Source organism: Salmo salar, chromosome ssa21, assembly GCF_905237065.1.
Source record: "Salmo salar chromosome ssa21, Ssal_v3.1, whole genome shotgun sequence".
NCBI classification, from domain to species: domain Eukaryota; kingdom Metazoa; phylum Chordata; class Actinopteri; order Salmoniformes; family Salmonidae; genus Salmo; species Salmo salar.
The window spans coordinates 6,059,167-6,072,097 of record NC_059462.1 but is presented as its reverse complement, the minus strand read 5'-3'; the positions used below and the strand labels follow the sequence as shown (position 1 = coordinate 6,072,097).

At 42.6% G+C, this 12,931-nt stretch overlaps 1 protein-coding gene across 2 annotated transcripts in view; it reads left to right on the top strand.

Moving 5' to 3' along the window:
- The window catches only part of mlphb (melanophilin b), a 157,408-nt gene that overhangs the window by 129,850 nt on the left and 14,627 nt on the right, over positions 1-12,931 (top strand). For both annotated transcript variants that reach the window (XM_014163857.2, XM_014163856.2), the window contains exons 9-11: positions 3,629-3,712; positions 5,581-5,865; positions 10,248-10,391. In XM_014163857.2, the coding sequence (XP_014019332.1) occupies positions 3,629-3,712; positions 5,581-5,865; positions 10,248-10,391 (513 nt within the window). The remainder of the gene's footprint in view (positions 1-3,628; positions 3,713-5,580; positions 5,866-10,247; positions 10,392-12,931) is intronic.

Genomic DNA, 12,931 nt, shown 5'->3' with positions numbered 1-12,931 from the left:
TGTGAGGGGTGAGCCATCCTCAGGAAAGGAACTTATCAAGGCCTCAAGCTCATTATTGAACTCTCCAAGGGAACCTGGAGGGCGATAAATGATAAGGATGTTATGCTTGAATGGGCTAGTGACTGTGACAGCATGGAATTCAAATGAGGAGATAGACAGATGGGTCAGGGGAGAAAGAGAGAATGTCCACTTGGGAGAGATGAGGATTCCAGTGCCACCACCCCGCTGACCAGATGCTCTCAGGGTATGCGAGAACACGTGGTCAGACGAGGAGAGAGCAGTAGGAGTAGCAGTGTTTTCTGTGGTAATCCATGTTTCCGTCAGCGCCAAGAAGTCGAGGGACTGGAGGGTAGCATAGGCTGAGATGAACTCTGCCTTGTTGGCCGCAGTTCATCAGTTCCAGAGGCTGCCGGAGACCTGGAACTCCACGTGGGTCGTGCGCGCTGGGACCACCACGTTATAGTGGCAGCGGCCACGCGGTGTGAGGCGTTTGTGTGGCCTGTGCAGAGAGGAGAGAACAGGGATAGACAGACACATAGTTGACAGGCTACAGGAGAGGCTACGCTAATGCAAAGGAGATTGGAATGAAAATTAACTAAACAACTGGGGAAGCGAGAGCGCAGGGCCTCCCTCACTAACCATTCACTGAAACACTCATATAACTTTTCCAACTTCCACTTTAGCAATATAATTGATGTAAACTACAGTGGTTCAATGTTTCCAGGAATAGGCTCAAACTTAGTTTATTCAGCTAGATAACTTGGTACAGTATTCTTCCGTGAAACCCACCCAGTGCACCGTGTCCTATGACGCCGTAGCTAACTAGCATGCTAGCATCCAATAACACACGGTTAGCACAAATACACAATGTTAGCACCAATACTTGGTTACAACAAACTACCAATGGATCATTCGTGTCCGTGTCTAGTACCTTTCATAATGCAGAAGTGATTAAACGTTGACTAGCTAACACAAAGTCAGTCCTGCTAGCTACACAAGTGGACTACACGTCTCGAAAGTTCCGAAAGTTAAGTGTAATTAATAACTTCACCATGCTCAAAGGGATATTCAATGCATGCTTTATGTATATATATATATATATATATATATATATATATATATATATATCACACTGCTCAAAAAAATAAAGGGAACACTTAAACAACACAATGTAACTCCAAGTCAATCACACTTCTGTGAAATCAAACTGTCCACTTAGGAAGCAACACTGATTGACAATACATTTCACATGCTGTTGTGCAAATGGAATAGAATTCCTATGCTTCATGTTTTGGTCACTTTTGAATGCTGGCGGTGCTTTCACTCTAGTGGTAGCATGAGACGGAGTCTACAACCTACACAAGTGGCTCAGGTAGTGCAGCTTATCCAGGATGGCACATCAATGCGAGCTGTGGCAAGAAGGTTTGCTGTGTCTGTCAGCGTAGTGTCCAGAGCATGGAGGCGTTACCAGGAGACAGGCCAGTACATCAGGAGACGTGGAGGAGGCCGTAGGAGGGCAACAACCCAGCAACAGGACCGCTACCTCCGCCTTTGTGCAAGGAGGAGCAGGAGAAGCACTGCCAGAGCCCTGCAAAATGACCTCCAGCAGGCCACAAATGTCCATGTGTCTGCTCAAACGGTCAGAAACAGACTCCATGAGGGTGGTATGAGGGCCCGACGTCCACAGGTGGGGGTTGTGCTTACAGCCCAACACCGTGCAGGACGTTTGGCATTTGCCAGAGAACACCAAGATTGGCAAATTCGCCACTGGCGCCCTGTGCTCTTCACAGATGAAAGCAGGTTCACACTGAGCACGTGACAGAGTCTGGAGACGCCGTGGAGAACGTTCTGCTGCCTGCAACATCCTCCAGCATGACCGGTTTGGCGGTGGGTCAGTCATGGTGTGGGGTGGCATTTCTTTGGGGGCCGCACAGCCCTCCATGTGCTCGCCAGAGGTAGCCTGACTGCCATTAGGTACCGAGATGAGATCCTCAGACCCCTTGTGAGACCATATGCTGGTGCGGTTGGCCCTGGGTTCCTCCTAATGCAAGACAATGCTAGACCTCATGTGGCTGGAGTGTGTCAGCAGTTCCTGCAAGAGGAAGGCATTGATGCTATGGACTGGCCCGCCCGTTCCCCAGACCTGAATCCAATTGAGCACATCTGGGACATCATGTCTCGCTCCATCCACCAACGCCACGTTGCACCACAGACTGTCAAGGAGTTGGCGGATGCTTTAGTCCAGGTCTGGGAGGAGATCCCTCAGGAGACCATCCGCCACCTCATCAGGAGCATGCCCAGGCACTACTGAGCCTCATTTTGACTTGTTTTAAGGACATTACATCAAAGTTGGATCAGCCTGTAGTGTGGTTTTCCAATTTAATTTTGAGTGTGACTCCAAATCCAGACCTCCATGGGTTGATAAATTGGATTTCCATTGATTATTTTTGTGTGATTTTGTTGTCAGCACATAAAAGTATTTAATAAGATTATTTATTTCATTCAGATCTAGGATGTGTTGTTTAAGTGTTCCCTTTATTTTTTTGAGCAGTATATATACACACACAGTACCAGTCAAAGTTATTTACTATTTTCTACATTGTATAATAATAGTGAAGACATCAAAACTATGAAATAACACAAACTGTTAAAATCCAAATATATTTCCGATTATTCAAAGTAGCCACTCTTTGCTTTTAAGACAGCTTTGCACACTCTTGGCATTCTCTCAATAGCTGCCCTTCTTTGCGAGCCATTGGAAAACCTCCCTGGTCTTTGTGGTTGAATCTGTGTATGAAATTCACTGCTTGACTGAGGGACCTAACATATAATTGTATGCATTGCGTACAGAGATGAGGTAGGTAGTCATTACACATTATTTTTTAACATTATTATTGCCCACAGAGTGCTTCAATGCAACTTATGTGATTTGTAAAGCACATTTTTATTCCTGAACTTATTTAGGCTTGCCGTACAAAAGGGGTTGAATACTCATTGACTCAAGACATGTCAGCTTTTCAATTTCTATTAATTTGTACAAATTTCAAAGAACATAATTCTACTTTGACATTATGGGGTATTGTGTGTAGGCCAGTGACACAAAATCTAAATGTAATCAATTTTTAATTCAGGCTGTAACACAACAAAATGTGGAATAAGTCAAGGGGTGCTGTATGTTCTAGTATCATAGATTCAAGATTACTGGTATTTGAGACAATAGTCTCTGTTCCCTTGTTCACAACTGGATTGGTGCATTAAGCTCAAGCTCAGCATGTTTGGAATGACCCAAAACTCATGGCTGAAGTTTGCTTTCATTTTATACACAGTGAAGATTTTTACTCTTCAACACATACCATACAAGTGACAATGTGCGGCAGCGTAGCCTAGTGGTTAGAGCGTTGGACTAGTAACCCAAAGGTTGCAAGTTTGAATCCCCGAGCTGACAAGGTACAAATCTGTCGTTCTGCCCTTGAACAAGGCAGTTAACCTACTGTTCCTAGGCCGTCATTGAAAATAAGAATTTGTTCTTAACTGACTTTCCTAGTAAAATAAATAAATAAAAAAATGGGTGTTTTGTCTCTCCTTTCCTCCCTTTCCTTGTCTCTGTGTGTGTCTCTCTCTGCTGTAGATAACTGAGCTGAACAGACGCATGTCGGTCATTGAGAAACTACTGAACCGTCTGGAGCAGAAAGTGACATCCCCCTATGACCAGGTAAAGGGCTTTACCCCTAGAGACTGTACAAAGAACAGAATGTTTGGGACAGTGCTCTCTACACCCGTCTGTTGTAAAGCTCTATGTTTTTCACTATTATTTGTATGCTCAAAAGCTCTTTTGTCTCATAAATGTTATACCTGAAAGCAGGTTTTCACTCTAACCCTTTGTTAATGAGAGAAGAGAAGCCATACACACTAAAATCTCATGATTAATGATTTGTCACGCAAGTCTGAGATCATTTTTGCATCGACACTTCCGAGACCTCATGTCCAAGCCGTCAGGTGCCAGGGGAAAACCAGCAGACCTTTGAAAATGTGTATTACGTTAAATTTAAAACACTTCACTATAAACAAGGCAGGCTTCGAGCTTGATTGCTCATTCTTTTCTGCTTCCAAAACTAATCAGCTCGACATTAACGAATCATGCTTTGCCTTTTTGTGGCTATTGCGCTATTACATTAATTATCTTTCAGTAAACATTTTTGTGAAAGCAGGATCTGCAAAGCATCTGTAAAGCAACTCCCATACAAAGTCAAGAAAGCATTTGGACATTTGAAAAATGTTGGCTTCTGGTTACACAACTACAGAATATTATTCATCCCTATAAACATCTGTCAAGAATTGTTTGTAAAATTATAAATCTGCAGTAGGCCTATGTTTATGTAGTTATTACAGTAGTTGTCTTTATCTGTTCAGCAACCCTCTGATAAATTGAATTTTCCTTGACTGAAGAAAAGGCAAAAATATTTGCTAGGATTTATTTAAGACTTTTAGTTTGTACTGTTGTTATGGTAATAGTGTCTTCAGCTTTAAAAGCAGGATTTTATTGTATTAATAAAGGGGGTTCATACAGTAAGTTTGTGTAGTCCATTGCTCTGTCAGACTGGATTACATTTAATTAATTTTGTGTCTCTGCTTCAATTTCTATTATTGAATTATTTGCCATGCTCAACTCTAAACAGAAATATATAGATGCGTTTTTGACTGGTTTAGCAAGTAATACATCTTCAAACAAGGCAACAGTAAAACCATGTCGTGCCCCACGAATGATGCAGCGCCCAAGGACTTTGTTTTGAGAGAAAAAAAAAGCTAAAGGCAAAAAACATGGAAATATAATCCATAGATGACAGTTCGCATTCAAGTCAGGACTGGCAGCCATTGCTAGTGTACCCATGAGTTTAACAGTCACATTGCGGGTGTAAGAGGTTCCAAAAGCCTTCTATGGCCACAACGCAACAAGCTGTATATTTGGCACGGATGCTGCCCAAACTGTTGCCTTTCCGACTGTAGGCATACCAGTAACTGCCAAAATAAAATAAAAACACTTGAGTAAATGAGGGATACAAAGTATATGTTATGGTGTGGGGTGCATTTTCCTGGCATGGTTTAGGTCCACTTGTACAATCTATGCCAAGAATCTATCCCAAAATCTATCCCCAAATAAATTTAATTCAAAGGCGCATTGAAGCTGTTCTGGCAGGAGAGGGACCTACGTACCGAATTTCACGACTTTAGGTCAAACGGGTGAGAGGCATGACCTTTCAAAGTTAGCATTTTCAATCGCTTGTTATAGCGCCACCATCTGGCCAATCAGTGTAATTTTGTAAATGCCGGATCTCTATGGCCAGACGCATCCTTTACCCAAGTGCCGTCAAAATTGGTCAGTGCTGTCTGAGATATCACGTGTGACGAACGTACTAACAGACGGAGATAGGTCCTCAGATCCAATAATAAAGAGGGTCATAAATGCTTTTTTTTCTTCATAACATAATAAACATTATGCCATTGTGTAATGAAATTAAACAAACAAAATAACCATATTTCTAAGTGATGACTGTCATTTCTCCCCGTTCTGTGTTTTCCTAGGGCCAATCCTGTACTTCTCCCCTGCTCCAGTGGGAGGAGGTGGACCTGGAGGAGCTGCAGCTGAGGCAGAAGCTAGACCAGCTGACAGGCAACATCAGTGACAAGGGTCTGTCCTCAGAGGAGGATGAACCCAAGAGGCCCCCATCCCCCAAAGAGAGCCCAGGGAGGAGGAGGCGCCTTAGGGGGGACGTGAGCCCTTCCGGGTCCCTCTCCAGACCCTCCTCCAGACCGGGCATCATGATCAGCCCACCCATCGATGAACTCCAGGAGCCCTCTGAAGTACAGGTAGAGAAACGCAAGGGTGAACAACTGTGTTTGACCTCAGTCATCTGTGGGCCACAAGATTGTTAGCCCGTCGAGCTAAAGCTAAGGCAATAGCTCAAGGAGCTAACGCAAGTCTTTAGGTCTCAAGCAAGGTTACTCATCATAGTATTTCACCGAACCACCTCAATTTCATCCTATTACACACCTCCAATGCACTGAATCCTGACCTGAGATATTTGAGTCAATGGAAGATTTGCATGTAAGTTTACAAAACAATTCATCACTAATACTCATATGCACAACATTACAAACATGCGCACACACATATTGTAAACGAACATGCCTATTCTAGAAAACGCGTCACACCTGCACTGTGTTATGGATATATAAACTTACTGGCAGAAATTCAACGTACAATTGTAAGGCAACCAGCTGCAATGTTTACATTTTTTTGTGATATTTTGTTGAGAACTCACAATTCTATTGCAGTTGGTTGCCTTATAGTTGTACGTTGAATCAATATATACTATTTTTGCAGTGTAGGGTTTGCCTTCACTTTTAATCCTGAAGTCTTTTAGCGATCTATTCTACCCTTTTTCACTGGATATCATTGGCTGGAGAAGAGCTTTTTCAGCCACTTCACTGAAGTGCATGCTCAGCCATTATTTAAGTTGCTGAGCATCCCTGTTTACATGTTCCTTTTCAAACAGCTCGTTTCTAACAGATTTGTTGGCAGAACAGGGAACATCTTTTCTTTAAGTGGTCACTGCTGCAAATTCAAAACTGTTTCAATACAGATTTCAATCATGTTCTCTTGAACAAACAAAAAAAGTTGTGGGTTTTTCAACATGCTCTCTTCAAACAAGCGAAAGTTGTGGGTATTTTGGACATTTCTTTATTGAAACTCGTTATTATCACCTGACCATAAATGATATTAAAGTGTGATAAGGTGTTTATTCGAACATGTAATTTAACACCTAATGTCACAAAACACCAAGTTAAAACCCACTTTTTAGAACAGATATTTGTGTGCACACACAATGTATCTATTCGTTAAGTTGTAAAGACTCATGGGTGAACAAACCTTAAGATGTGAAGCCATCTAATAGAAAGCACAAACCATGCAACACCTGAAGTTAAAACCATTCAATGTTTTAGGGCAGCCACATCTGTTCATTCAAGATGTGAAGCCAGAATGGTGGACATTTTGTGTTCAGATACTGAAGATGCTCATTACTGAACTTACAAAGCATGTGTTACCTTAGAAGTTACCTTAGAAGACTATAGTGGTAGTCATTTTATAGCTAGAGGACTCCTAATACCTCCAGGAATGATTTGGACAAACATTTTGCTTATCTGCTGTTGTCTTTGTCTATTTGCTAGCTAGGGCCATCTATTTTAAGTGCTGTGTCTTTCCAGTAGCCTACTTGCTGTGTGAACTGCTCATAACTTGCAGATATTGTTGACACATCAATCAGGATTAAGTGGAAGGGCAATTTGTGATTGTTGTTGTTTTGGTAATCAGTGGCTGTATTGGAGGTGGAGTGGTTTCTCCTCTCCTAGGCAATCAGTAATTAGTACCGGGAGGTGTGCTCTTCACCTCAGTAAGGCAATTATCAATTAGTGTCCCCTGTTTTCTCAGTGGCAGCTGTAGGCGGCAGTCATGTCAGTGGCAGTCTTGTCCCAAAACTAAGACGGTTCTGCCGAGTTGTTCTGCGGAGTGGTTCGAGGAAGGCTCCACACCACTCTCTCAATATCTTACCTAGTTATTTTCTGATTATCTCATTTAGCTCTTTTGTAGCTTTGGCAACTGTGTGTGTTTTCTATACCTTTTCGCGCCTCTCTCTGTAGGCTTTACAGACGCTCCCCACCCCTTGCAACCCTTCTAATTTAGTGTACCCTCCACTCACAACCCTTGTGGTATTCTTGGTCTCTGGTAGCGTTTGGAACTGCCAGTCTGCGGTCAAGAAAGCCAAGTTCTTCTCAGCTATGTTACTCTTCAGTCCCTTGACTTCTTGGCCCTGACGGCGACATGGATCACCCCAAACACCACTCCATCTGCTCTCTCTTCATCTGACTACGTTTTCTCTCATAGTCCAAGAGCATCTGTTCATAGTGGTGGTGGCACAGGGCTATTCTTCTCTTTACTCTCTCACACACCTGTCCATCTCCTCATTTGAATTCCATGCTGTCACTGTCAATTGTCCACTCAAGATGAACATTGTTGTTATCTGTTGCCCGCCAGGTGCCCTTAGAGAGTTCCTCAATGAGCTTGACACCTTGATAAGCTAATTTCCTGTCGATGGCTTACAGCTCTTTGTACTGGGCAAATTCAACCTCCCGACGTCTGCCTTTGATTAATTTCTTTCCAACTCTTTCTTTCCCCTCCTTGCCTATTTTGACCTCACACTTTCCCAGTCCACTCCCACTCACAAGGCAGGCAATATGCTTAACTTCATCTTTACTAGAGGCTGTTCTGGTCTCTGATCACTATTTTGTTTTCTTTTCTGTCTCCTCCAACCCTCTTCTTCGCTATCTCTCTCCGACTACTCTCTCCTCTTCTATTCTGTCATCTCTCCCTTCTGCTAAATCCTCCCCCCTCCTGTCTCCCGATTCAACTCTTCAACACTACTCTCTTCCCTTTCTGCATCCTATGACTCGCACTGTCCCCTTTCCTCCCGGACCGGCTCGGCCCTCCCCTCCTGCTCTGTGGCTGAGTGAGTCATTGCGAGCATACAGAACAGGGCTGTGGGCAGCTGAGCAAAAATGGAGGAAAACTAATCTTCCTGGATAGAAAGTGGCTTTAGCATCAGATACAGAGGAAGAGAAGGGAGTAAAAGGATGATTTTACTCCCTTCTCTTCCTCTGTATCTCATGCTAAAGCCACTTTCTATCACTCAAAATGTCAAGCTTCTTCCTCTAACCCTAGGAAACTATTTTCCACTTCTCCTCCCTCCTTAATCCTCCACTCCATCCCTCTTCCCAATCTGCGGATGAATTTGTCAACCACTTTGAAAAGAAGGTTGACGACATCCGCTCCTCATTCACTCATCCTATTGAGTCTACTGGTCCCACTCACACAGAACTACCCTACGCCTTGACCTCTTTCTCCCCTCTCTCGAGATGAAATCCTGCAACTAGTGTGGTCCGGCTGCCCGACAACTTCCCGCTCAACCCCATCCCCTCCTCCAGACCATATCTGGAGACCTTCTCCCATTCCTCACTTCCCTCATCAACTCATCCCTGACCACTGGCTGCGTCCCCTCTTACTTCAAAATGGCCCAAGTCATTCCCCACCTCAAGAAACTAACACTTGACTCCCCTTATATCAAAAACTACAGACCAGTATGTTCTTATTTCCAAAACACTTTCTCTGACCAACTCTCTTGCTATCTTTCAGAACTACTGTCTCTCTCTCTTCTTGACCCTAACCAGTCAGGCTTCAAGACGGGTCACTCAACAGGGACTGCTGTTCTGTGTCAAAGAGGCTTACAGAGGCCCACACTGCCAAAGCTGATTGCCTCTTCTGTTCTCATCCTCCTAGATCTATCCACTGCCTTCGACACCGTGCCCATTCTAACTTTCTATTGAACGGGGTGGTCCAGAAGCTAATTCCCTGCAATTTTATCCATTTTGCCATGGGGTTTTATACTTTGAATCGACAGCTCATTCTAATATTTCTACTTCCGTACATTGCATTTTAGTTACACTGTTTATACACACACCGTATATTTATTTATATTGATATGTACTGCTGTACATATTCTTAGCATATCTTGTGTAAATTCATCCCGTGTATATAAGCACAGATTGCATTAGATTACTGTTAGTGCTATTTGGGTTGTTAATTGGATTCGTTCTGACATTTTTTGATTTCTTGTCATTGTTTTTTTATTATTTGTGTACTTGTTTGACATTTTACTGCATTGTTAGGAGCTAGTAACATAACCATTTTGCTGCACCTGCTATAACATCTGCTAAACTGTTTACGCGACCAAAAAACCTTTGATTTGATTTTGATGTAGAGAGGAGTAAAAGGCACTCAACCAATGTGTTATGTGATAAAATTCTATGAGCACTGAGAAGGAAAATGAGCAACTCTCACAATTAAAAACATGATACTTTATATATATACGCAACTATTAAAAACAAGAAGTTTCGGCCGTCAATGTCCTCTATAGATGTGCAGATGTATCAGAACATGTTGCATAGATGCAGATTGGTTAATCATTGGCAGAATTGTGTACATAATGCATGTTAAAAGATAGCAATTACGAACAACTAATTCCAGTACAATTAGGTAGTGAACATAGTAAGGCCTTTGTGTTAAAGTGGATCTTAGGGTAGCCTAAGGTTATATTCATTTTATGTCATTCATTTAATGTCCCAATCTTTCTCTGTAGGCCTATTTTTCAACAGGACATTCCAGGAGCCTCCGTGTGGGCAGTTCTCTGACCCGCTACCGTCCCACCACCACCACAGAGCTGTTTGAGCTGGAAGGCAAGGTGGCGATGGCCGCTGCCACAGTACAGAGCACAGTGAGCGAGGTAGGGGTCAATTTACAGTGAGGTCCAAAAGTATTTGGACAGTGACACTTTCTTTTGTTTGGCTCTGTACTCAAGCACTTTGGATTTGAAATTATACACTGACTACAAGGTTAAAGTGCAGACTGTCAGCTATAATTTGAGCATATTTTCATCCATATCGGGTGAACCATTTCGAAACCATGCATGAAATCAGCAGAAGGCAAGGCAGGTTGACGTGCTCAGAGTGTAGATGTATTTACAGGTCTTGGTGATCCAATGGTGAAAGCTCCATATAATACAAAATATACAAGTACATTTACGAAATATACACACGGGCAATAGCCCGAAAGAAATAGCTTGTATCAGGCTTAAAACCCTTTCCTATCTGAACGGACACAGGTAAATGTCAAGACGGCACAGCCTCCTCTTGAGAAACCAAATCAAATCTGTCTAACAGGACCTTAATCAGATAGCCTACATAACGGTTGCATTCCCCTGCTCAGACATTGCATGCATCAACCAATGGTTGCAAGCTATGTCATCAACTGTGTCATTGACTGAACGATTGCTATAACATATGTGGTTAGCTGATATGTAAAATACAATTTCAGGCATTGTAAGCTGTGGCATGCATCAGCAACACCTGGGCAGGGGAACGCGCCCATAAGCAGATGGCCCATTGGCAATTACAGAAAGTATTTTTTTATTTAAACTTTATTTAACTAGGCAAGTCAGTTAAGAACAAATTCTTATTTTCAATGACGGCCTATGAACAGTGGTTAACTGCCTTGTTCAGGGGCAGAACGACAGATGTTTACCTTGTTAGCTCTGGGATTCGATCCACCAACTTTTCGGTTACTGGCCCAACGCGCTAACCACTGCCCCCCCAAAAAAGCTCATATTATGTACAACCAGAATGACCGAAACACAGGACACAGGCAACTCCGACATAACCTGGGAATTATGAACAAGGGAAACCATGCGTAGAATTAAATCATCAGAACATGAGTCTTGAGAATGTTCATGTGCACAATAACATCGCGCCCAATCAGAGGGTAAGAAATGGTAATTGAAAATGTACTGTATCAAGCAAACAGAAACATCTAGATGTTGCAATAAACGGTAAGGGATGGAATAATGAAATTCTAGCAATTATTGTAAGGTTAAATGAAATATAGATTTACCACATACTGTATGCATTTAAACGTGTGAAAGCAACAGCAAACATTTCAACAAGAGAACAAAGCGCTTTCCACTGGCGGGTGTAACGTATACGCAGGGTGTCAGACAGAAGGTGATTTTAATAATGAAACCATACAAAATAACAAACATGAGATGCTTACTGAACGTGAGAGAAATCAATACTGCCTGATGACTGAGGCTTACTGAAGGCTATATGAAGGGAGAGTAAGGGTGGTGATGAAGCCCAAGTTTGCTTAACGATGGGGAGCAGGTGTGTGCAATGATGGTTGCCAGATGTGCGCAATGTGGGTTGTCAGGCCCGGTGGTTAGTAGACCGGCAACATCGAACGCAGGAGGGAGAGAGCAGGAGTGACAGCGGGAGTTTGGAGAAAGTCTATGGTGCTTCTTCGCCACAGTAATAATTCATTTTAACAACAAATTCCAAATGCACGCTTAATACTTCAAGTAAATAAAAAATGAAATTCTACATTTCTGTATATTTTGACATACCAAAAGACCAGTAGGCATATGCTAGTAATTGTTGCTTAATACCCCATTGTTGGTGAGCTTGCAAACAGTTCATATTCTTGATCACCAAACAATTTTGACAGTCCTTCTCATGGGGATAGTAAAGAAGAACTCCCTAAGAGAATACTGGAGCACAGATCCTATGTTTGCAACTCCCTTATTTGCCAAGACTGCTTCCTAGTTCTGCTGCTATGACTGCACTTCATCAACAACGCTACTGCCATCCTAAATGACCCGTTATACAAAATCAGAAATGTCAACAGCTGGCAGTAAAGTGCCATGACAAATGAGTCGTCCATGTCTTCTCCACTGTCCATACAGCAACCATTTCGCCCACAGGGAAGGTGGACCACCTGACGGGAGAGAGAAACATCAAACCAGACTGCGTGCTTGACTATAACCTTAAAATGGGGGCAGTGGATAAGGCGGACATGATAAACAGCTTTGTGGAATGCACTCAGAAAACGACCAAGTGGTATAAGAAGATATTTGTACATTTTTCCAGGGTAGCTTCAAAATACAACAAGCCAATACTTCTGACGCAACTAGCATTGTTTTACAGAGCTAATATAAGAATGTAGCTAGCTACATAAGCACGATTGAATATAACACCATAAAGGTTATGAAATGATTAACATTTCCTCGCGAGTCCGCGGTTATAAGGAATATACACAAATATATTATGCTCCATACACACAGTGAGCTACAGTAGAAATGGTATAACATGACACACAGAAACTATTATAACGTAATAAGGCACTTACTTTGATAGAAACGCAGTCTGGATTTGAACATGGGTGTCTGTAGTGACGCCTCTAACACTGAGACGCTGTGCCACTTGGGAGTCATAA